General features: G+C 43.6%; 1 protein-coding gene across 1 annotated transcript; it reads left to right on the top strand.

The window, feature by feature from the left end:
- Positions 1-540: 540 nt before the first annotated feature.
- On the top strand, positions 541-24,346 carry GCNT2 (glucosaminyl (N-acetyl) transferase 2 (I blood group)). The gene is given in 8 exon segments (XM_051799522.1): positions 541-601; positions 827-983; positions 16,269-16,357; positions 16,481-16,703; positions 16,705-17,051; positions 24,083-24,135; positions 24,138-24,294; positions 24,297-24,346. Coding segments are annotated over 8 exon segments (1,137 nt in total).
- Positions 24,347-26,671: the final 2,325 nt, after the last annotated feature.

Below are 26,671 nucleotides of genomic sequence, written 5' to 3'. Positions count from 1 at the left end.
CGCGTCTTCGGCGGGCAGCGGGGTGGGCTTGCTCTCCAGCGGGGTCGGGATGAAGAGCCCCCCGCCCCATCATCTGCCCAGGCTGAACTCCCGGCGTCGGTATTTTTGGAGGGAGAAAGGAGAGGTTCAGGTTGGTGTGGATCTACCTCGGCTCTACGGGGTTGGGGGAAAGCGGGACGACGCAGCCCCTGGGATGAGGGTTGTCTCCACTCTGAACACGAGGAGTCTTCTCGGCCTCACCTTAGAGCACAGAGGGGAGTAGAAGGCAAGAGGCAAACCCAGACAGGACATAAAAACAACTCCAACACTCCAAACCCTATGAAACAAAAACAAAAAGGAAAAAAAAAAAACCAACAGACATTCCCCGCCTTTCCTCGCTCGCACTTTGCGGTCCAACATGATTCAATTAGTCCTGGAAGGCCGGTGCCGGAGAAGGGGAGGTGCTCCGTCTTGGATGTTAGCGGAGAGGCTTTTCCGCGGTGGATTTGGGGGTTTGTGCCTTTGTTTTTATGCCCTGCTGCGGGGAACAGGGCTCCCCGAATGGGGTCTCAACCTCGTGGCCAGTGGATCCGGGAAGCCCATTCCATGAGCGACTTGGGATGTTGAGAAGGAAAGAAAAGAAAGGATAAGAGAAGAAATCCGTACGTGTCCGTCTGTGACCGCCTTGTTCACTGTGCTGTCTCCTGGCTATTCATTTTAGTAGAGTTTGGTTTTTTTCAAGCCCGTTTCCAACGGGAGAGAGAAGCTCACCGAGTGCAACAGGTCGATTCAGTCACTCCCGGGACCTCACGAAACTAAATGCCCCTTCTCTGCCCTTCCCACTCAGGCTACCCCCGGTCGCGACTTTGCTCGACGACACACTTTGGAGGGGCACGCGGGACGTCCCGCGTGGAGAAGACTCGGAGCCGGCGCCCCTGCGCAGCCTCCGCGGAGGAGCGGGAGGAGGAGAATGAGGACGCTGTGCCCCTGAGTTACGACACTGGGTACCTCTCCGCGCGTCCTCTGCCACCCCCCTCACACCCCATACCCTCTCCCGAGATCTCCTTGACCCCCGGCCCCGCTTTTGAATCCTCAGTGTTGTCAGGTCTCCGATCAGATTGGAAATCAGCATATAAATAGCTATAAATGCATACAAATAGCTATTTTTTTCAATGTCAAATGACGGGGCGGGAGAGGTGTACGAGTGCAATTTTTTTGGAGCGAGATAAAAAACTCTTTTTGGGGGGAGGGGGGAAGAAAAAACAAAGTGGTTCCAAGAGGCAGGTGGCTCTCACCTGCTCCTTTAATATTTATTTGCTAAACTAACTACACCAAAGTAACTAAACAAGCAAAACCGGCAAGTAATCAAGAGTTAAAACTGAGCACACGCTGTGGTGCCAGTACAATCCAGTTACGGAGGTCTCGCCAGTGTCTGCATGAGCAACCCTATGGTACAAATTCCAATGTTGTAGACCTCGTAAAGGTAACAGGTACATTCTGCTTCACCGGATACCTCTTTCTCAACCTAGGCCCTTTAGTGCTGTGTACTGTCATTGTCATCTCCAGAAAACGAGCTTCTAAAAAGATCATTCCTATGAATAAAGCATTGGTGGGGTAAAACTCTGTGCTTCATCTTTTTTTGATTACTCAGGGAGTAGTTGCATGGTCTCAAATACTAATGTTTGTGAGGAATTTTTTTTTTTTTTTTTTTTTTTTTTTTTTTTTTTTTTGCAAAGCAGAATAAATTCAGGCTAAAGCCACCAAGTACTTTTGTCTTTAGAAAAATAAATCTATCCACTGTAAGCATGTCAAGATCTATTTATTTGGTCACTCCATCCTGGTTGCTTTTTTCTCTTATACATTTCATTTTCTAAACAGACAAAACCCTCCCAGTTTTAAGAAAATAGTTGCATTTGCAGCTCGGACATAAAATTGGAGTATTTTCTGGGCAATTCGGACTGCTCATGTGTCCTCCAAAAAACTTTTGCATTTGAAACACAGGCAACTATTTTGCCAGCAATCTCATAGCTGTAGTACATTGCGGTTTTACTTATCATGCCACCCCAAAATAATTACAAATATGTTTTATTTTACATTTCTTTTCAGTTTTCATCAATAATATTGTCACATGAAATTCAGAAAACACTATGCTGCCTAAGGTCCTTCAATGTGTCCTGCTTGATCAAAGCCTTATTGCTAATTATAAGTGTTCTAGGAAGGGCTGCTTTTCTCTAGGCAAAGCTTCACTGCCTTCACTACCCCCCTGCCCTAAAATCCACTGATGCAACTGCACACATCCACCCAACTGCAGATATCCTGAGTGCGAAACACAAGTTACACTCCAGCGTTAAGTCTCTACATCGGGAGTTTTGCTTGGATTAAGATTTCGAAACTGAGCCCATAATAAGATATGCCATAAAACCTCAAACAACCCTCCTCCCCCAGGGATATTTATCTTACACATTTAATTGCCCAGTAAAATAAATTCTGTATGTATACACTTATATGGGAAAGATTTTGATCTGGTAATTTCAGTGTATCTTCTGATCTGTAGCAGCTTGGAATGACATCCTTAAAAAGTGTGGAGAAGCAGAAACTGTGCCCTGCTAAATAATGCCTATTCAGCTGCTAAATATTTACACATAGGCAGGAATGAGCTTTCCCTGTAATGCTATCTCTTAACTCTATATTAGCATTCAAGAAGAAAAACAATTGCAAGTCATTTAAGCATAGGCCAAATCCCTGCTTCTGCTAAAGCAAATAAGAGCTCCGCTGACTTGCACGAAGCAGAATGGTGCTCCTTCATATTACCTGCATGTCATATTACACTGTCGTTTTTATAATGATTTCCCTCTCAAAGCACTTGCTACTGCATAATAAACTTCAACAAACCCTCAAGAAGTGCAGTGTTATTAGTTTATCTGCTTTACTGATAAGTAAACTGATGCAAGGGGAAGATAAGGAATTTCCCCAAGGTCTTGCAGCTGGTTTGCTGAAGCTCAAGGAAAGGAAAGGAGACTAAGAATTGGGACTGAACTAACTACCAGAATAGTACCCACTTCTCCTACTGCTGATGGTAACATTGTTCCATAGTCAGAGAAGAGATATTAAGAGGAGGAGCAGGCAGTCGGGATCTCCATTAAACAGGTAATTTCCAACCAGATACCTAACTGTGCTCTTTGAGAGCTAAACTTGAGCACTTTCATTTGAAACTCTCAGCTTCTCCAATGATACTTTGGTGTTGTGTCCATCCTGGTATAATACAACATAATGGAAGCGGAATTTCATTCTTTAGTGCATTGAATAAAACACCCTAATAAGTCATACTTTAAAAACAAAGCCTGGCATTACCCACAGCAGAGTTTAAATAAAATCTACTTCAATATTTCTATGCTAACATTGGAACTGCTGTCTGCGAGGCATATATTTTGAAGTGTCAAACAATTACAAAAAGACATATTATTGGAAAATGGCTGTTGGAGGCTCTGACGTCCAAACCAAAATTAATCTGCACCAAAAAAATCTTTTAAGTAATTTTTTTTGAACAAGAAACTTCCAAAGCTGTACTCTTTAATCTAGCCCAGTTTGTATGCAGCTGCAATACATTTAGCCTTTAACATTAGCTCTAGCCATTGTCCTAGAACATGTCTACACCCCACAACACTTTATGGTATTAAAAGCAATGCTATACGGCTGGAGCAACTTGTCACTAAGATATATATCACTCAGTGGAGAGCAAAACAAAACAGTGAACAACATGGCTTTTTTTTTTTTTTTCTTTTCCCATGGCAGCTTATATTAAGGGTTTAGTTCACTTGGCTCAGTTGTATTTATGTAGTATTTTATACCAAAATGTCCTGCCTGCCTCCTGCTTGACAACTGTGGAGTAAAACCTCTGGAGGTGAGTTAAAGAGCAGGCTGTGCACTGGATAATCTGGTATTATCGTTCCATAGAGCCAGCGAAGGAATACCAGCCCGCTATAAGTATAATCTAATCACAGTCAAGAGCCGATGTAATCGCCCTTGCACCCAGCCTCCTCCCTGTGTCAAAAGGAAACGAGGGTGCGGTTGGAGGTTATGGCTGTTGTGCACCTACATTACAGCTGTCCTGGGGATCTTCATCTTGGTGTCCATTCCAGCAGCTGCTGACATAACCATGCCAGATCCAGCTCACAAGGACAAACTGATGAGACAGAGGTTCAGACCATCATCTTTACTCCCAGGAATGCAAACAGTTTAATAGCTTGGACACAGGAAAAACAAACTTTTTATTTTCCAAAGGGTGGTATTACCAGACTGATATAATGGCACTCTTCCAAAGGCATCTGGGAAATTTCTCCAGAACAAGTTTGAGGCCATGCTTGCAAGTGCCGTGCAAGGACAAAGCCATGCACCAGCCCCCCACAGGAATCAGACCCCCACACCCGGGCACACCTCATCTCTCTTTAGGACTCCCCTTATGAGAGGCACAGAGTTATTAGCAGCCAGCAGCCACCCAGCCTGTTTACACCAGGCAAGCTTAAGCGATTGTGAAGCCCCAGTGCGTTTGCAAATTAAATCAGTCTTGAGCTGATGAGCTACTCCCTTAAAGCTGCCCGCTCCGAAGCGGGAGCGAAGCCCTCCAACTGCACTGGCTGAGAAGCGATGTAGAAAAAAGGCTTAAGCTTCTTTTTCTAAGACTTTGGCGCCCCTGTGTGTCTCCTTTTTGGGAAATTCAGTTGAAGAACAACCCCAGGCTTTTCTCCCTCTTACCTAGCACCAGAAACACCGCACTCAAAAGTGGGAGAGCTCTGTGAGGACAGCCTGGACAATGTTACCCAGCAACTTGACCCTAATTTGAGCTCTGCCATTTCAACTCCTTACCTCGTCTACTTTAGATGCTGGAATTACCTCCTTTGGCTACTTTATCCAAAATGACTAATGTCTTTAAAGCGCCACTTCCTGGAGTCATGACATTTATCATCAGCTTTTTACATACCTGTACCTCCCAGTATGCATGAAGTCCAGACAGGAAAGAGCCTTAAAGACAACAAGTTTTAAAAAAAATCAAATCATTTGAAGTATCTTGGGCTCTCAAATGTCAGACTTACAAATTGGACAGGCAATACGTGGGAAATACATGTCTATATCTCTACACCAGGGTTGCAATACAAACAATTTTTCTTCAAAGGTGAAGGCAGAAACTGAGGAAATTTGGCACAAAAATTTAGCAAAATCCCAAGAGGAACTGTAAATATTTTTCTGTGAGGTAGTTGACATTATTTATCTTATAACTGGAACACAGATAAATTAAGTAAATTGCCTCAAGGTACAGCGATGTGGCAAGACAGCTGGACACAGAGGAAGGAAACCCAGTCAGCCCAAGTTCTGGCAAGATTTACTCTGTTGGAGGTCCTGGTATAAATGGTCTCTGCAGAAATGAATTTCCTAAACCTCTGGCCCTTTCCTGTCTTCCAGCTGTCGGTCCTTATTTAAAAACATGCAAGAGATGTGCATGTCTGAGGGGTGCGGTGTTTATTTGGGGCAATTTAGAAAACACACACACACTCTGCAAAGTGTCACTGGAAAAATATGGCATGCAAACACAGACAGGCTATCACTTGCCCCAGAGTCAGCATCACCTGCTTTACACTCAACCTCACTAACCTGGAACAGGCCCTCCTCTCCTGACACCCTTACCTGCCTTTAGACAGATGGCCCCAGCTGTAGGCATGTAGGCTTGCCCTGCCTATATTTATGGGTGGGTGGTTACCCTGCCTTTGTTTCCCACCTGGAGTGATTATTACTCCTTTCTCCATCTCTTCCATGATAGTCTTCCTTGTCAGAGGTAAATCTGGCCCCTAAGGCAACAGCTCACCACACTAGGGAAAGCTATCCCAAAAGACATCTCCTCTCTGCTTCCCCCTCATTTATTTTTCTGTTTCCACTCTTCCCATCCTCTCACACAGTATCAAGTTGCCCCAGCAAAGCTTTTGGTAAGGCACACTGCTGAACTCAAGTAGCCAGCTTAAAAATAACCCGGAAGAAAAAAATAAGGAGTTACCTAAATCAGGAGACTTGTCCTGTGAAAGGACCTAGGACCTCCACCTTGTTGCCTGCTTCCCTGCTGGATATTGGCATGTGGTAAACCCTGTCTGGTCTTGCACTTCAAACCCCTGTGGGTTGCATTTCAAAACCTGAGAACAAGCTGCTTGCTACTGAATCTACGTTTAGACTCATTAAGGAACCTAAGCTTTGTTAACAGTCTAATGCTTATGCGGAATCTTCCCAAGGGAAAAGCCTTTCTCCACGTTTCTGGTAATCCTGCTCTTGGCAGCACAACAGGTGGGATGATGGTCTTTGTCTCAATGGGGTGATGCTCCTTTCCTTACCTCAATTTTCTGCTCTTCTCTCACAGAGGAAAAGTGGTACTGCTTCATTTTGGAAGAGCAGCATTGGTTGCAAAAGCTAGTGGGTGAGTGTGGGGTTGAACTCAATCCTGGGATTGTATGAAATTGATTTCCAGTACAGGAAAAGGGTTTCTGTGTTTTTCTCCTACAACAGGGCCCATTAACTAAGTAGGGGATATATCCCACTTGTGAGGGAGCACAGCACAAATAATGCTCCTAAGGGCTATAAGCCCCAAGTGCCTATGCTAATGGGTCATGTGTTGGCTTGACCAGGTTTACAGGCTGTTGATTGCACATAAGAATTTAGAGCATGAACAAAAAATTGTCCCATAAATAGACTGTCTGCATTTTAAACTAAATTAGCCCCACAGTGAATAGCCTTCTCTACTGAATTACAGCATGACTGAGCCTGCGTTGGGGATTGAAAGGGATTCATGTGGCTGGTTAAGAGCAACATTATTAAGATTATTATTGGGGGCTGGATCAGTCCCAATAGGAATGCAATTATTCAGGACCTTTGAGCTACAATTATATGTGACAGAAGAAACCTAAGTAGCTGATGGCAGAGGGTATTTGGCCTTTATGGCCACGTAACTCGCATACAAGCAGATAGGGCTTAGGGCTCTGACAGACAGGTTATGGTGAAGCTTGTTGTACTGGTTGAAGATGTTTCCATCTCCAGCCACTCACTCCAATAAAAGAGCTGGCAGTAGGGAATTGGTTCCTGAGCCTCAGTTGCTCTGGGTAGAAGCTCAGCACCTCAGGCTGTGGTTTCACACCACAGAGAGTTCAATGACAATAGCAGCCTTAAGGGATTCACACCCTCTTCCTCAGCCTCCTGTCAACTTTTTGCAGACCTTCTGGACTGATTCAGTTTGTTGCAGTGAAAAAAAAAAAGGAAAAGAAATAAAAAGAGGGGAGGATTACCGTCCCCTACAAATTTGAGCAGATCGGTGCCTGAAACTGCTTATAGCCTGGCCAAAGCTCTCCAGCCAGCTGAAGGCATAGGATAGGAACAGCCACCAATTTGAAAAACAGGATCTTACCTTAAACTGCTGCCGCGGGTGTTTTTTCCTGCCTCCCTTTCATTCCTGTGCCTGTAAAGTGGCTTGGCCGCTCGAGCCTGCTTGCAGCCTCTTGGACGATGGGAGCACTTACCCTTGCAGGCACTCTCTTCTGAGTGGACTGTGCCCTGCAAGCGAGGAGACAGAAAGCATGTATGATATTGGAGTGGAAGCAGCGTGGAAAAGAGTGTTTGGAACAGCATGAAATTTTGCTTATGTTTTCACCTCCAAGTTCATCCCAGCCCGTTTACACGCGGCAGAAAACACTACCTCTTTGTAATGGATGACTACCTACAATTTATTGGAACAGGGCTGTTGCTAAACACACGGAGTAGCGATGTATTAACACATTGTAAAAGGCTGTTTGATCACCATGGGATTCCAGATGAGCTAACAACAGAAAATAAGCCGTGATTCACAAATGACTCATTTCAGCATTTCTCTTTGATGCAGCAGTTCAAGCAAGCCCTGTCTATGCACATTCAAATGAGTTCACTGAATAGTCATTGAGCTCAGCCGTGCCGTGCTTACAAAGTCATTTTTTACAAAGTGTAAGTACAGTTTTTAAGTACAAAAATTGGGCAATTTCTAGCAAGCCGAGCCAATGCGTGACTCCTAGTCATTCCTGCCGACAACTCCTTCCGACGCTTAAAACCTCGACACCACATATTACTTTCCCATTATTCGAGTCCCTCAGATGCGGGGGTCCTGATAAATCACACCCCGTGAGTCGGACATCTCCTTTCAGGTTGAAAATTACAGCAAAGGGTGCGATGTCTCAGTGAGACGCGTTTCCCACGGGCTCGCCACGGCAGTCCTGCCTTGCCTTGTCCGTACCCTGCCCGTCTGCCGGCGCTGCCATCCGTCCTCTTCCTCCTCCTCTTCCCTCTCTCCGCTACCGGCCGCGAAACTTTAGCCAGCATTGCCATCCAGTGGCACAGGGGACAAATGACAGCGGAGGTTTGCGGATAGGAGGGGAGACCTTCTTTAGTTCAGCCGCTCTACCCGGCGGTGATATGGCTTTACACGTTGGCCCAAACTTGGGCAGCAACCTGATGGCTGGATGTAGTACATCACTGATTGACGGCTTGGAACATCGCTGTTTAGTACCAGCTTGCTGTTAACTGGGACGTTGCAGAAAAGGCATTGAACATTTAACATAAGCAGAGAATGGCATACTAACTGAAAGGTACCTGTCCCATTTCAGAGAGTGCCTGCCAGTGGATCCTGCTTATATTTGAAGTTTTGTGTTGTGTTTTTGTTTGTTTGGTTTTGTTTGAGTTTTGTTTGGTTTTTTTTGGTTTTTTGTTTATTTTTTTCCCCAGTGTAATTTCTCAGTGTTTTAATAGTCCCATGGAAGCAGTCAGGTCCCAGAAGAAACTGAGAACACGCAGAAGCTTCAGCTAGCTCCCCATCTGGCTGTGTAGTTTTCCACATTGGTGTGGAAACAGCAATGGCAGGACTGGCTGAAGGAAAAGAGTAAGAATCCACCTTTCAAGAGAAAGGTAAGGCAGGAGGGCATTGACAGACATGGTGTGCTTTTAGACTCAATGAAATAGGATGTAAAACACCACAAATTTCATGCTGTACACACAGCAGCATCACTAGAGCTTACTCCCTAAGCAGGCTGGATATTAAATTGATCAAACTGGTAATGAAAGTGGGAATTGTTCCATCTCAACTGACACAAGGCAGGTGACCTTATTAAAAAATATGCCAGTGTATTTAATGGGGTAGGGCAGTTTCTTGGGGAATTAATGATTAATGTGGCTATAACTCTGGAGATCCCACAGCTAATGCCCCTGGAAAAAGTCTTACTTCCACTATGAGATGGCCCTGCTGAAATTTTTAGAATGGTACTGTATGAATACAAGCACATAAATTCACCATTATTTTATGACAGAGAAGCCAAGTTACTCAAGAACTGCTGCATTTATTAGAAGACATGGTGGCCTCATGCTGGACATAGCAAGTTGGCTATGTAAGAAACCTCAGAGCCTGCTGAGGGATGCAGTGTACCTCTCTGTGGTGTGTTGAGGCTAACCACCAAGAGCGACTCAGATTCCCACATTGTTGAGTTACCACCGAAACAACAGAAGCCACTGCCAAGATACCTGACTTCATGTAATGTCCTGAGCAAGTCCTGACTTGGAGAAACTTTGGCATCTACTGATAACCAACAGCCTGGAGCAGGGCAGTGTTTGCAGCTGTCCTGAGTTATGCGTGTGTATGTGAAAAGGACCTGAGAGTGAGAAAAGCAATTGTCTATGCACCCCTGAGAGGGAGCAGGGACTCATAACATCCCTGACTGGTATGCATCCTCAGCATGTGCTGAGGCCTTTGGAAGAGCAAGGGAGGTGGGCAAGAAAATGCAGTGCTTTTCCTGGCACCCTTCCAGCCTCCAACCCTTTGCAGATCAGGATCTTGTGAGATGGACATAATTGTTGTGTATCCAAAAATGGTCCTCTGTCATGAACTTGCCCAGTCACTTGAACAGAGCTCACATAGAGATTCAATAAGCAGGGGCCTAGGGATAAAGGTACCATTTTCCTTCTAATGGCTGTAGGTACAGGAAAAAAGAAGCCCTTGTGTACATTCTTTGCAAATGAAAAGTACTAACAAAAACTAACCTGAATATAGGCTTGGGTTTAGGCCAAGAAGCCTTATCAGTGTGAGCAACAGCCAAGAAGCTGTAAGTATTTCTCAAATTGAGAAATTGTACTAAACTGGAAGAAAAGAAACAAACACTTGCAGAATTTTGAGACTGCAGAGTAGAATTGCAGTTCAAATCAGGATCCAGGAATGCTTCAAAAGGAAGGTTCCAGAAAGCACTGTGAAATAACCCATCACAGGACAGAAAACATGCCAGAGCACCAGCTGCCAGGTATATATGGTAACGGGGGACTCCAGTAAGAAAACCTTGGCCTGGAAGAAGCTGTTTAGCAGGTAGGGACCAGATAAGACAAGGTTGTCTGTAGGAGCTGAGAAATATGATGTTGTACAAGGCAGGAGATTTCCGGTAGTTTTCTAGCCTCTTTATGACTTTCCAGTGACCCAGTATGGGGAAACCAGATTGTCCCAGCTTCAGTAATGCCATCAGGGTCTGTCTTCTAACCCATGGGGACTGGTGATTGCAGCCACTCCCCTTCCCGTTAGAGAGCCATAAAAAGTTTTTGTGCAAGCAGTAGAACAAGAGACCAAAACATAAGCGTGAGCCTCCACCCAAAGCAAAAGCAAATAGGAAGGTGCTTGGCAATTTGAAATGCTCAGAAAATGCAATTTGAAAAGCCTCAGTTTGAGGCTTTCTCAAGAAGTAAACCATCACAGATTTATAATTTATTAAATGATTTTTCATTATGCTTAGGATGAATCACAAAAGTATCATACAAATGCTTTTCCTTCTTGAGTGGTCCAGGACTACCCCAAGGTTAACCAAACTGCGATGTTAATGGTAATTAGCAGAGATTATGAGCATATTTCTAAATGACGACAAAGTCCTCTTGTTACAGTTGCTGAGTTGTAACAGGATCCTCAGCCCAGCTACAGCCAAGTTGTGGTACTGTAAAATAGACCATCATAGGAAAAGGAGCTGGAAAAGACCTAGAAAATTAGCAGGTTTGAACCAGTATGACTTGCAAAATTGCTGAAAAAGCTATGCCTAACCTGCTCCCAAAAACCATCGGCAGGAAAATTCCAGCCTCTCCAGACAATCTAATCCACATTTAACTGTTTATCACTACAAAGCTTCCCTAGTGTCTGATCTTTACCTCTCCTGATGCTATCTAAGATGATTAGTTCTTGTCTTATGCACAGAGAGCAGGGAGAATCAGCTACTCCCTTCCTATTTGCACCATAATTTGCTTCTGTTTTACCTTTTTTACATATTTGAAGACTTTCTGCCTTTTTTTTTAATGCTATAATAAACATAAATAAAAATGCTATATATATTTCTGCCATCCCTGACAGTAGATAGTTCCTAGATCCCTATGGGCTCTCTGCTCATTTTGTAGCTTGAAACAAGTTATATTGTCAGAATAAAGAACATGATAATGCTACATGTTTAGTGTAGGCATTAGAAATAATAACAGTGATCCACATACCTGCACTCTCTGGCATAGCCAGTCACCTGTATCAGCAGGCAGGGCTGTGGTCAGACTTGCTTGGCAGAGCAGGTCACTCCCAATCTGAAAATCCAGTTGCTTTACTCCTCTAGCTGCTAACACACCTGCAGCTGGGAGCAGACCCTTGGCCATGCAGAGACCAGGCTGCAGGGACACTGCCCTGACCTGGCACCACCCTGAGGGTCTGACATCAGCTGCTCCACTTTGCCCACTGAAGGGAACACCTTGGGTTCATGTTCACAAAGTCAGCAAGAGCCCAAATGTTTGCAAAATCCAGTGTGGGCTACCTTTGGACACTTCCCCAGGGCAAATAGTAGTGGCACATGTAAATTTGTACTTTACTGTACACTAATCTGCAATAAGAAAACAGATCTCTCACCGTGTGTCAACTACACCAGTGTCAGCTATAAAATCTAGTCATATTTAACAGAAGAAAGCCAGCTTCACCACCACAGCCTGCCTGTCCTCTATTAGGACGTGTTTAATTATGTCTTGCTTTCTCTGCGCAGGAGGATAAATGAGCAGGGAAGAGAATGCCGTGCTGTTGCTCCTGAGCAGCTGATGAGGAATAGTTTGCACAGAGGTGAGTACATGTGCCTGTTGGTAATTAATTGGAGAAGGGAGCAGTAGAGTGCTCTGCTTTGGTCCAGTAGCAAGTCTGACTTGCAAAATGCTCTCTGCTAAGAGACTAGGCAGTTTACCTATTCCCAAAACCTTTGTGTCTAAAAGTCTGCTGCAAATGCAGACAAGTAGTGAAGTTCCTGCAGCGTAAGAGACTCTGTGTCTGGAGCTTGAGAGCACAGCAAGACAAAGGTGGATGAGATGGTGCATTGTCTGGCCCCTGCTGTTTGTGCAGACAGATGTGCTCACTGACTGTGTACAATTAGATTACTCGATGGTTTTACTGGACCATGTGAGCTGAGGTAGCATTTGCCTTGATGTGTCATTTCATCTCTCCTCCCATTTGCTGCCAGTGCTGCTGCGTTGTGACTGTCCGGTGTCAGTGCATCTGCCTAGGAACTCCTGTTTCAGGTAGGTTTGAATTTTCTTCTCTTTGAATAGTCAGATTATGGCTGGCTGGGAAGTGCAGGAAAGGCAGGGACTGCTTTGAACAGGAAAAAAGGGAGGGCAGAGGAGAGATAGAATAAATTCTGACTGCTTTTGCACTCAGAGTCTGATTTCGCTTCCCCTGTGGGAATACAGTGCATACTGTACCTTCCAGCTCCAGTGGGGCATGTGAGTAAGGCACATGTTAGAGAAGAGTGGTGTTGGGTAGGGTTGCTCCAAGGAGAGAGTTTTAGGGAGACCCTGCACATTGTATGACATCCCAAACCAGCACAAGACCAAAGAAGTTTCATCTTGGTGTGAGAAGGTGTGTGGGCGGAGGAGATCCTTTACTTGGGCACAAAACAGTGCCTACCTGTACCTCCTAACCAGAAAAACCACACTGAGGCAAAATTGTTTGCTCACAACAGGTTCACTGTGATTTTAACAATGGTGCCAATTCAAATTCAGAGCTTTGCATGAGAGAGTCATGAAACGAAATGTCATGATATAGATGTTATTGTTCTAACAAGAGGATAGAAAATACCAAGAGACTTCAAATAGACCTGAAATGCATAACATTCATCACTGCTGACTGAGGCCAAAGAGGAACTCAAAACCAATGTGCAAAGCCCGTGCATCTTGCCTTTTAATTAGCTAACAAATAAGCTGAAACCAATTACCTGTATTTATTAAGGCCAGGAACAGTTTACTGAGTATTGACTCTATCCTGAAGATAATATCCTCATTGTCTGGAAAGGTCTGTTCCCATTCATCCACAGGGAGGACATTTCAATCCCCAATCCTACTGGGGAGTGTGTTTTCACTATAGGCGTCACACCAAAAACTCCTGTGATGCTAAAACGAAAATTACTACAATGTATGTCCAGGGAACAATAGAAAGGAGCAGCACTGCGAATCTGTCAGCAGCAGTTTTAGTTCTGCCAGCACAGATCCCTTTTACACAGCATATTTCTTAAATTGCCTGGTAAATTCAATCTTATCTTGTTGTCCAGTAACTCTGTTTTTGCACCCAGAATATGCAGAGGTTCAATACAATCTACAACAGGAGAATCCAGGGGCATCATGAGGTCTCCTTACTGGTTGCTGGTGCCTTAATATAGTTCAGATGTACATTTAGATTTGGCTGCTCCTTGAATCTGAACTTAGGATGAGTCTATAAAATCAATAACGCACTAATACCTGAGAAAGACTTTTTCCAATAAGGTGGCTCATGTGACTTATTTATTTGTTTGACTGATTTTGGTTTGTTTGTTGGGTTTTTTGGTTGTTCGGGTTTTTTTTTTTTGAGGGGGGTGGGTAGGTGGCTTTTTTAAAGTTTATTTTGTTTAGTTGGGTTTTTTTGTGATTTTTGCTTATAATTCAAGGCATGGATCTTATTTCACACAGAGCAGCACAAGGTAGAACTAGTGCTAAAATAACAAAATCAAAAAACCCCCCCCAAAACCCCAAAGCTTGATTTTCCACAGCAATCACTTACATCAAGTTTCTAAACTTTTCAGGTTTCTAAACACTAACTGTACCAGAGAATTGAGGCACCAGAATTAAGAAGTAGCACCAAGCATGCAGCCTTCTTATCCCCAAGGCTATTAGTACCAAAGGATCATGGTTAATCTGGGTTTCTGCAAAGGTGTTGCAGCAATGTCTGTGCAAGGAAAAAAACCCTATCAACAAAAGAGATCAAGGAAAGGTTAAATCTTGCATTGGACTCCTATGAAGACCAGACTCATTTTGTTTTCTGTGTGTAGCTTCACTTTTTTGCCGTGGCCCAGGCTAGTGATGCAGTCTTCAATACCTAAGAGAGAACAGTCTCCTTACGTACATACATATATGTATATATATATGTATATATAATGTATATATTTTAAGATCTTGAAGGTTTTCCTAGCTGTGTAGCAGGTTACAGAGTGCCTAAAGTAGTTTTAAAAACATCTGAGTAGACAGTTTCAAAGGCATTTAAATGCTTTAAAACATCTCAGCCATTGGTACTTCGGAAAAGCAACCTGTGCTCTCTGCTCCCAGCTGAGACTTCCCCAATGAAACCCTGACGCCTGCAGGAATGTTGGCATCTGCCCCCTGTTATTCTCTTTCTACATCTTCCTAACTCCAGCTGAATGGAGGTCTCATCTTAAGACTATGGTAGAGGGGGAGAAATGGTCTTGCAGACAGCTGACCCAGTAGGAAGGTGGGAAGACAATGAATTCCCTGGTCTATGGACTGCACAGAGGACAGCAAGAGGCTGCTGGTCTTATAGTCACCAGCTGTCATGACAATTTGCTTTTCTGAGGTATCAGGCAGGAGAGTGGTGTTTACACCTGGATATAATTCACTGTAACAATCAGATTAGGAAGATGGTGTTTGCTGTGCATTTCTATTCTAGACTTGAATAGTGGTCTCAGCTTAGCAGCAGTGTTCTCCAGATGACTTCTCAGCAGCATCAGGTGAGCCTCTGTTACTCCCTGGGACTTTGCATAGGTCTGCTCCAGCTCCTCAGCTCCATCGGAGCCATTCTCCTTCTGAAGGCACTGGTATCTGTGAAGGAGGTTGCACTGGATCTCCAGCAGGACTGCACCTATCCCTACCTGTTCCTTCTGACTGCCCAGTGAGGAGTGGCTCACTCAGGACATTTACTGACTGGCATAATCTCAGATCAACTGATTTTGCCTCAGCATTGCTTCACTTTGGAGCAAAGGGACATGATGTTGCAAAAAGTTTACATGCCCCAAATATGCTGTCTCACAGCAGGAGATTCACATGAACAGACTCACAGTTGAAAGAAAGAGACCAAGGATTTCACTTTAGTCAGAGTCACGCCACAAGCTGTCATTGCATAAGCATATTATACCAGATGCATGCATAGTTCTTAGAAATAAGAATGTCTCATCAGAAAGCCTATGGTTAACTTCAGTGGTTTAAATAACACATTTTGCTAACCCAGTTCCTTGTGATGGATGTAAGTCTGGAGCTCATCACAACACATTCATGACTCTAAGCAGAATCTGTTTGTCAAATTTCAAATTTACAAATTAAGAAAATATTGCTGAAAAAAATGTAATGGCTGCAATATGACTCTACGCAGAGGCAAAAAGGATTTTCCTACTTCTTATATGTGAACGTTGGTGGCTTTACATTAGAAATGAAGAATAGTGAAGACAAGAATGTAGAGGTTGTTGTGGTTGTTCTCCATCTTGTATTCTTTGGCTGGAAAATGGTATGTATGGAACTTGTTTTCTGATAATTACCTTCTAGAAATTATATTCATCCAGGATATAAAACAGCAGAAAGGCCACAATAGCTAATATATACTTGATCTAGTAAGTAGTGTAGTTGTCACTGAGACATATTGAAGTAGTATTTATTTCATGTCAGAAGCCTTCCACAATTCGGAAGTGGTGACAACTGATACACTTGGATGGTTTAAAAAAAAGACCTATAAGTAAAAAAATAGAATTATACAAGAGGTAAATATGAGGTTTTCCTGTCACCAGGTGCATGCACAGACATTTTAAGAGCTATATGATACATGCAGGGAGACTGGGAGGAAGCAGTTAAGAACACACCCATAAATTGAATTTGGGGACACCGTGAGATATGTGCCAGCTGTTCATTGCCAAGCCAGTAATTATGCAACACGTCTGTTTAATCTTCAGGGTGCTGTGGAGCAGCTTCCATCTGCAAGTCATTCGCTACTTATGCTGCTTCCACATCAGTGATGCCTATGCAACTATTAGTATTGAAAGTAAGGGCAGCAGCTGCATAATGGGCATCAGATGGATGCATACATTCTCCAGCAGGAAGCAAACACGGACAGCAAAACAAGCTGTTGGTGGTGTCTGATCAGACCTCTCTGCAATATTTCAAGAGAGACTCTTTTTCTGGACGGTAGTGAATACACTCAGATACTGCTTCTTTGCCATTCCGACTCTCAGTCTTTCACTTCCATTTGTTTTCTACACCGTTAATGCGCATGCACAAAAATATCTTATGAGGCCGAACTTCTCAGTGAGTTCAATTTTAATAGAAGCCTGTAAAGCACTTTATGAAGACAAGGTGTCCTTTCTGAAGGAAAATGCTTTAAAAAATCAGAGAATCTAATTGCACAGAGTACATAACACAGAACCACTACATCACCTGTGCCCTCTCAGCTGAGGAGGCTGTGTTCCTTGTTGCCTACATCATGACACTGCACAAAGAGTTCAAGACCTTCAAGCAGCTCTTCAGGGAGCTGCACATGCCCCAAAATGTCTGCTGTGTCCACATGGATGCCAAGTCACCATTTCTCTTCTGGTGGGTGCTGCAGCACCTGATGGGCTGCTTCGCCAATACCTTTCTCGCCTTCCAGGCAGAAAGGAAGGTCTGTGTCAGCATCTCCCAGCTGCAGGCTGACCTTCACCGCACGAGAGACCTTCTGGCCTTGTCTGTGCCCTGCGGTGGTAGGACAGGGGGGAATGGCTTTAAATTTAAAAAGGGTAGGTTTAGATTAGATATAAGGAAGAAATTCTTTACTGTGGTGGTGGTGTGACAAAGGAACAGGCTGCCCAGAGAAGTGGTGAATGGCCCATCCCTGAAAGTGTTCCAGGCCAGGTGGGATGGGACTTTGAACAACCTCGTCTAGTGGGAGGTGTCCCTGTGCATAGCAGAGGGGGTGGAACTAGATGATCTTTAACGTCCTTTCCAACCCAAACTGTTCTATGATTCTCTGCACATGCATGTACACACATAGAAGCACGTAACTGAGGCTGATTTGGCAAAGCCTAGATGAAAAATTTAATCAGATCATAACTGATATAAAAGGTTGATCTAACAAATAAGCTTGCTGGCCCTTTTTGAACATGGAGGAAAAGGTGACTGTGCTGTGCAGAATGTGAATTACCATTCCACATCTGAGCAGGAAAATGCCTGGGGATCTAAGTTCAAACAGAAATCCTCAGACATTTAAGCTGATTTAAGCCTTTTACCTATAAAATCTGAGATGATGAAAAGAGAGGTAATAAAGATTAAAATATGTAATCTATATAAACATCATAGAGAAGTTTTTTACCAGATGTTCATTTTTCTGGGAGAAATTTTATTTTTAACAAATTGAAATCAATTCCTCAGTCCTTATTATTCCAGCGCAAGAAAATCTGAGTTCAGACTAGAGTCGACTTCTAGTCTTCACATGCTTTTCTATGGGACCAGAAACATGCACACACACATACCAGCTCTCCTGTAGCAACTGCAAAAAACTCACATTCTCATAACTACTGCCTAAACTCCATTGTACAAGGTTAAGGATTTGTGCAGAGAAACAGAATCAGATCCAGTATTTTCATCTTTACTGTATGTATATACATTTACTTTTACCTTGTTCACACGACTGAGAAAGGGTTGGATGATGCACAGGATTTCACCCCCATGCACGTTACTTTTAGAAGCACCTGATAAGACTCTACTGCTTCTGACTCCCTAGAGCTTCACAGCAGCCTAAAGTGGGGATAAAAGGAATGGAAGCACAGACAAATTTCTTCTGTCTTTTTCTTTCTTTCCACCCTCTTCCTACTGTAATTTATCACATAACTCTATGAGAATAGTGCTTGCTCTTCTGATAACCATATTTTACAACTAGCATGCACAACAAACACAAATAATTACTGATCAAGATATTCATAGGATAATCATCAGCATATATTATTTGTAGCTAGCTGACTTTTCCTAGAAGCTGGTTGCTGTGATCTTACTACAATTCATTGCCTCAGAAGCAATAAACCTGGGACCAGATATGTTCTCCACAGACAGAAAGCTTCAGGTGGTTGCCATTTGTTGTACTGCACTGTGTAGTTTACATAGGCTGCATATTTCATTGTTGTTTCCACAATAATCACCATATGTTTTCCAGTGTTGCACACTGGCAAAACAATTTTTTGAGGTTGTTCTCTTTGCATCAGAAAGATGCAGCATTTCCACAGCATGTATGTTTTTTTCCTCTTCCTTGTTTTCCTTGCCATCACATTAGATTGCCTGGACAAAACTAGCCATTTTGCTCTGACAGATGTGCTCAAGGACTGTGGTTGCCCAGGATTTCGAATCCAAACTTATAAGCCTAACACTCTGTCAGACACTCACTAGAACATATCCAAGTCAGATCCAGATCACTGAGTGACTCTCGGGTGAGAAATCATCCCTCTCAGTGCATGGGGTGTTAGACTGGGACTCAGTTCCAGGCTCTAACAAAAAAACTCCTATCCAAGTTTGACCAAGACCCTTTAACTTTTCAGGCCTATCAAAGGGAGGTAATGGTGTCGGACAGTGGTCCAGCTATTAGAACAAAAAGTTGGAAGCCACCAGGCAAGCAGAGAAGTCATTTAAGGATCAGTTTGGGTGGATAAGTGTATCATGAAAGAACTAAATCAGAGATATTTGTAGTTTCAGATAGATATGATAATCTCAGTTCAGATAAAAGATAAAAAAAACTGGTCCTGAAATCTTAAAACAGCATACTTACTACCCAAAGTCATGCAATTAAGACCAAGACTTTTTCTTACCCCCTTAAAGGCTAAAGACTTTCAATTTCTATAAGTCTTAACTTCTCCTTGGTACTTGCCTCAGGCCACTTATCTCCCACGTCATTCCTGCATGACAGAAAGTTCTTGAAAGTCACTTTTCAGATAAGAAATAGAATCATGGGGAAATTAAGAGAAAGTATTTTCAAGGTATGTAGGTCTGAAGTGTCTGGCCCTAAATCATTTTTCCCAAGTCTCACAAGAAGCATGTACCACCACAATGCAGGGTAGCAGCCACATCCCAGGCTAGCAGTATTACCACTGAGCTGCCTTTCCCCTCTCTGCTCATATAAAGCAGAAAGTAGGTTCTGATGCCGCTGGGAGAGGTATGAATCTGCAGACCCTGGTATTGAGTACCTCAGGGTAACTTTACTGAATTCTCTTCCAAGCTAAAGTCCTGTCCTCACTTCCACACAATAGTGCCACAGCATAGGCATGAGCTGGGATACAGGCAGTCATAGGTGATAATAATCCCCCAGGATATGCACCAATGTGTACATTGACATACACCTATGCTAGTCACTAGCAACTTAAACATTGTTCAAGTGGGAAAATTAAGGTCACAAGAAGTAAGAGAACCACTTCTCATTCAGAAATGCCAACACAGTTTTACAAGGAAGATCAGTGCTATTATTCTCCATTCACAAAAGCAGGCAGAAAAGAGTGAAATGATATTCCCAGTGTCTTAAAGCAGACCATGGGAAAAGCCACTACCGAAATGCTGACACCTGACTTCCAGTCTAATGCACTGGATTAAACTGGTTTTTCAGAACAGGCTCACCTGTGGAATAACAGTGTGTGATTGCACTGTTGCTTCTGCTCTCTTTACTAAGAGTGAGAGTACACAAAATGGCTGAGCACTAGAAGCTCTTTGTTGCCAAAATAGACCCGTTTTGGAGTCCCCCTTGACAGCTTCTTGGCAAGTTGGCCTCTGTCCTCTCTGCCCTGTTACAAAGAGACCAGAACTGTTACTGCAGCCTGGGACACAAGGGATTGTCTCTTACCTGCTTTAATAGGGTATGTGCAACAGCTATGGTGGGGACAACTTAATCTGTTTTCCAGCGTTCCCCTTTCCTATTGCTTTCATTCCCTGATGATAAACGTACAAGATAGCAGGTTCTGGCATGCATCCAGGATCCTTGTTCCTGGATACCACAAAAAAAACCCTGCTTGAGAACACTCACACCCGGACATACTGATTTTTCCATCTCACCTGAAGCCCAGCATCGATAACTTCATTCCACTATTCATATCTCTGACTCAGATACACATATGGCAGGGAAGTATGGGAACACACTAGGCTACTGGGGGATCACTTTTCCGAGCCATCTGTCTCAGTTTTGCAGCAATGCAATGAGTATTACCAATCCAAATATAGGAGTCGTTGAGCACTTAGCAATCCCCTCAGGCTATGAGCTGCAAGAGAAAGTTTGCATGTAGCAACTGGCTGCCACAGAAATCACCCACTCACTCCCTGCCCTGTATGAGTGCCCAGGTATGTTCTGGCTACTGAACAAGGCTGCAGACGCATCCTGCCATGCTTCTGAGCTTCCACGGAAAGGCAGTAATTGCTCCCACAAGGAGAGCACGGTGGTTAGCAGCCGTGCCAGCCATTAGCCACAGAAATGCACCTGTCTTCCCTGCTCTTGTTCTGGCTGTCACAAAATTCACCTAGACACCTGTGGACAGTATGGTTCCGCCTCTGAGATGTGCCTTGGTCATTAACACCTCTCCATAGAGATCATGAGTGACACTTGGCAGTCATTTGGTGTAAGGGAAGATGGGAATGCACAGGGAAAGTGCCAGAGCAGAACTGCTTTTATTCCTGGTTTCTGCAAGAAGCCTACAGAATGAGGACCAGCTATGGGCCATCTGCCCTGGAGGGAAAGAGAGTGGAAAAGGAGCACTGTGGCACTGTTGCTCTTGTGCCAGACCAAATGTGACATTGGGTACATGGCATGCCATCACTGCCTGATTTAAAACTAGATGAACTTTTGCATCAGAGTGAATAGGAGGTAATTGATTATTGGAGCGAGTAGCCCACAGAGTCCTGTGCAAGCCCACAAATCCAGACTGCTCTCTGATCTGAATGGGTGGGCACAGAACCACAGGGCAGCAGCTTTCTGTCAAACACAGGCAACTGGGGACATAAGTAGCCTCAACATGGAATCTTTCAGTGAGGGTTTTTTTCTCTTACTGCTAATCTGACACAGAGGCTGGGAATCCATGGCAGTTGCTTATTGTGTCTGTTTAAATGCAAAGAATCAGACACCTCAGCTCTCTCCAAGCAGGATAAAGCTTGCTAATGTATTCATTACTTTTCTCAGTTATCACAAAGGAACGAAAAAGATGGATAGTTTTGTTTGTAAGTAAGTGGAATGTTAAACCGCTCCTAGACTTTGAAAGTATGTCTGCATCGTCCTGACGGCAGTTCCTCAGTTAGGAGCTGAATAGTAGATAGAAAAATAGGAAGAGTGGCCTACAGTACGTCTTGGGTAATGGTAGGCGTGTGGCAGGTGATTCTGAGAGTCAAACCAGTATGATCTCAAGAGAGATGGGAGTTGTCCTTCACTGCAGTTTGTCTGATGCAGTAGCTTTACTTCCAAACTAGAGCTGTTAGCTCTCAAGGCACAACTTGTTCACATGCCTTGTATGTGGGTGTGAGATAAAAGAGAAATACCAGAAAATTCTGAGTAGCACTGCTAGCATATTAATCAATTACATTAGCCATTTCCTTATTTTTAAATTTTTACATGGCTATTTACTTGTACAGACAGAGCTGTGGGTTTTTTTCAGACACTTTAGCTTGCACCGAGCTTCTCACCACAACAACTTAATGATTTAAAACCATTTTGATACCTCTTCATCCCACTGTTGTTTGCAGACATGGGCTCTTGGAACAACCTTCTCCACAATACATACATCATACACTAATGTGGTTCTGTTCCACCTGGTATAATTGTTAATTTTCCTTAGCTTAGTCCCCACCCTTCAAAAGTCAGACAGAGAGAGACACAGAAGTTTTTTAATATGATTCCAGACAGTGATGCTAGTTGAATAAGCCACGCTCTAGAAAAAAAAGTATTTTGTACCTATGTCTGCATCATTACTCATATAACTAATCCTCATTCTTTTGTTCATATTCTCCATTATTTTAATGAAACTTCCTGATTGAGCAAGAAGTTCTCATAGGAATAAAGCACTAAAAAAGCAGGGATTTTCCTGTGACTATTATTGAGTCTCATGCCCACAAAGCTGTTGCAATCTCATCATCAAAACCTTCCTCTTTTGAAAAACCTGCTCAAGGGAGGGTTTTGCAACACCATCTCAGCAATCACAAAAACACCTTCTTCATGAATTATCTGAAAAATTACTCTTGTCCTTTACCTATCATTCAGATATTATAGTTTATCTGAGAAGATATAACTTAAAATAGGGCTTAGTCTCTATGCAAGCCACAGTCATCAAAATTTAAATGCTGAAAAGGAGCAATACTTTTCTTCACAATCAATTTTTTGCTTCTCACTAAAACAGCACTTAGTGATGATGGGATAAGGAAGGGTATGTCATCAAGAAGTCTTTTTGGAAAGCCATAGTTACTAAATGAACTTGGGCTCCCTCACTTGATTTTCCTTTATCTTTTCAACTATCAGACACTGCTTTAAGAGGCTTCAAAGAGCACAACTCCTTGGAGAACAGAATTTGATGAGACTCATTTAAGGAAAATTTTTTTCTTTCTAAATACTGACATCAGGTAGTGTCTGTGATAACTCATGCATGTAACCAACCAAACATCAGTCCAGATACAGTAATAGAGACTTTTCTTGATATTCCCAGATGCTGAATTGCCAACAGCCCTCATATTTTTTAGGGGGGAACTCCATTTCGGCCACCTGAAACTGTCTCCTGCTTTCATCTACGAGTAAATTCATCTGACCACACCTAAAGCTCTGTTACACATGCTGAGAGACAAACCTTGCTGCCAGCACACTGGGCAGCCAGGGTGGAAATTGGCAGAACCATGCCTGACCAGGTGCTGGGGTGGGCACTGGCAGTTCCTGAAGAGCAGCTCTCCTGTTGGCTGTCCTCAGCACCCAGTGTGTCCCCACAGGTCCGGTTCACTCCCACTGGGGGAAGCAGGTGTTTCCCGAACCTCTCTCTAGAATTCAGCTCCTCTGATACAGGACTGCAACTCTCCCAAAGCACTAGAGTCAGTTTGTTGGTCAATATCAGCTCAGAAAGACTACCTCCAAAACACAGTAAATGCAGTTCCTAGAACTGAGACCATATCTTTATTATCCGTCAGATGAGTCAACACACAAGGTGAAGTTTACCTCTCTTATGACTGTCAACAGCCTAACAGCACAAGCAGGTGACATGCATTGCCTTAATTCAGAGCACTGTGTTTTAAATAAACTTCTTTCTTTTTCCTGAGTTTTAGTTCCTTCTCTTCAGGTTCTGAGGTCTGCTTTTAAGCTTGACAATCTTAAGCTTATCCTAGTTAAACCTTCACCCCTCCACACACATTTTTGCATTTGCATACCCACTGAAATGAAAATTTATGATGGCAAAATACAAACTTGAGCCTTTATACATTTTTAAGGAGGGGTGTTGGGTTTTGTTTTCTCCATTGTTGCAATTCACCTTGAAAGAAAATCTTTTCTTCTGAGGAGTCCCCCCTACCTTTACCAGCCACTTCCCTTCCAAGGACAGATGAGACAACTTGTCTTACTGGACAAACAAGAAAACAGACAAACCAGAATTTCAGAGCAAAATGTTCTTGCATGCTGTCTATGAGCTCAGTCAGACAAATTCTTGTTGCTGTACAGGGTCAAGAGGTGACAATTTCCATCCTACTCACAATTGCTCATCGACTTCTCTCCATCTTCTTAAACACTGATGGCTGAACCAGCTTTGGGCAGTGGGGAGACTGCACAGGGATGGGGCCAGGCACAACACCTCGGAGCTGGTCACCCTCCAGATGTGTGCAAGCTACCCCTGCCATACAACCTGACCATCTACCTTGGATCTGTGTGCATGGCTGTCACCTGACCTTTTGGGGAATTTGTGCTCTAGGACCAGCACACCCTTGATCTGCTGCTGCTCTCCAGAGACAGCTACAGCCCTGACAAGCACTCTGGGTGATGCTCAACAGGATCCCAGATAGGAAATCAAGTCCGGGTTGAGCAGAGATATCTCCCCCCCTCACCTACTGCCCCAGCACCTGCCACCACTTGGACCTTATGTGGTGGCCACCACGGCTCACCATGGAGGTGTTTCCAGTTGTGGTTTTTGGCAGTGCCCACCAGCACGTTGTTGTCACTCCTGTTGTTTCACACGGAGAAACACTCAGGCTGGTGACAGCCCATTTTGGAAGCACTAGTGGCAAGCAAGGAAGGCATGCTGAGCCTGCTTGATTTTTATGTCTGGGACTTTTATCCACTTGTCTGAGCTGTCTTCTCGGGGAAACAGCACCCATGACCGGGCAGGGAGGTCCAAGGGGTGGTGGGTTTTGCAGTGTGATGGGTTCAGGGACATTGCATGCCTTCCTGCTTAGCAGCAGCTACCCTACTCCATGAAGACCCAGGGATGCAGCTTGGCATCCACTTGGCTTCCACTCTCTTTGGCCATACTGTCTCACTAGTACCACGTGTACTTCCTTGTACCATCTTGCTTCTCCAAAACCACTAAAGGGGTTTGGGAATTTCCAGTCCCTCACACGCTGGTGGGCTGGATATCTTCACTCAGAGTAAGGACATGCACTTGCCCACCTCAAGCCCTGTATGTTTCCCAAACATGAACACATGGCCCCAAAGCCCAGCAAAAGTTACTTGCAGATTAATATTCCCAAGGATGGGAATGTTTCAGGAAGGAAGATTTCTAAAGAACAGAATCCTGTGCACCAGCTTGTAAAGTGCAGGAAAAAAGGTTGGAGCAGTTAGTGGCATAGAAGGGTAAAGAAGTTGTCCCTTTGCCTAGACAGAAATGCCAAAGTGGAAGCACAGGCTGCTTCAGGGGGCTGGTGGAGATTAGCCCACTGGCAGCTAGGTTTTAACTGATTCATTGATTTGACTCTGGAATCACAGTTACGGGACTTGGAAGGTCAAGGCAAATCAGGTAGCCTTTTATGCTGCAAGATTTCCAGCCTAATGTCGGCTTATATGGGTGTGTAAGAGAAATGTGGATGCAGGGGGTCATTTTGTATAAACTGTCTACATACACCATCTATGGTATTGATGTGTGGAGGAAAGGTAGTGGGCTGCCAATGCTTGCAGATCAGCTTGCACTGGAATTGCAATGGCAAAAAAACAGGAAGGGTTTAGAGGAGAAGCAGGTTGTGTTGCCTTAATCCTGTGAATGAGGTCCAGGCTCTGAAACACTGTTTTTCCTACTTCCAAACCTCCATCATTAAGGAAAGACATGAAATTAAAGGCATCTGAGGGGCTGACCTGTCTTCCTTGTTGCTGTCTTCACACCCGAGCAGTGCAGTGATGATGGTGGCTGTTCTTAAGACCCAAAGGCAGCAAACTTGTTTCCAGGGCAGTGCTCAGTATTGTTGCTCATGAGGCAGCTCTCCCTGCTCCTGGTTTTCAGGGATAAAACTCTGCTGAACTCGATGGAATGAGAGATGAGAGATGGACAAAAGTAGAGTGAGCAACATATGCCAAAATTTATTTTAACTTTGATCATCAGCGCCACTTCTCAGACAAGCTGTATTTATAAGAAGAGGACCCAGAAAAGCTTCTGAACCTGAATTCAGTCATTCAAGCAAATATTTGAAGGAAAATGTTGTAAAATCATTTTTTAACCTGTATTGAGCTACACTTCCCCCCACTTTTTAATTAACATACAAAAATGCCTAGTTTGCTCAATTTGGGAGATGTTGAATAGTGTGAAGTAAGTAGTTTTGTATTCCTGGAAGGCAGTGCCTTCCAGTATTTTTGTGAATGTCCTGGGGTAGTTCCTGTTTTGTCAGATATCCTTCTGCTTTGCCATTGTGTCAGCACTTTCCAAGACTTTCCACACACCACATTTAGTGCCATCTGTTATGAACAGGTTTTTAGTTTGGGATGGTAATGCATGTCCCAGGTCATTTAAAGCATTTATCTCCTGTTATCACTGCTGGGTTTTGTCTTTTATAAAGAGCTATCTTTAGCTTAATGCTTTCTGTGAAAAAGTAATATTTTCTGTATTTTCCCCAGGACAACCCCCCACTTTTTGGCTTGTTATTTTATTTGATAAACCCAACATAGAGAGGGGGTGAAATAAAGCAACAAAATTCTGGTTATAGCTGCAGCATACCTCTGTTTATGGCAACAGCCATATTATTTTTTGCTGTGCCAGAAACATAAACTCATGAGAGAGGGTTTTTTTTGATGTTCTGTAGATGCAGCTTGGGTTGGTTTGTCTCACACTCTCTGTAAATTTCACCTTCCACTTAACACTTGGAGGCCAAAATATGAGAGATCCAAAAGGAGACACAAGGGCAAAGCTGCTCTTGCAGCTTTGCA

Source organism: Manacus candei, unplaced genomic scaffold (genome assembly GCF_025592945.1).
Source record: "Manacus candei isolate 608988 ecotype Guabito, Panama unplaced genomic scaffold, ASM2559294v1 h1tg000049l, whole genome shotgun sequence".
In the NCBI taxonomy this organism is placed as follows: Eukaryota; Metazoa; Chordata; class Aves; order Passeriformes; family Pipridae; genus Manacus; species Manacus candei.
The sequence above is the reverse complement of the archived record's forward strand: the minus strand, read 5'-3'. Positions and strand labels throughout refer to the sequence as shown.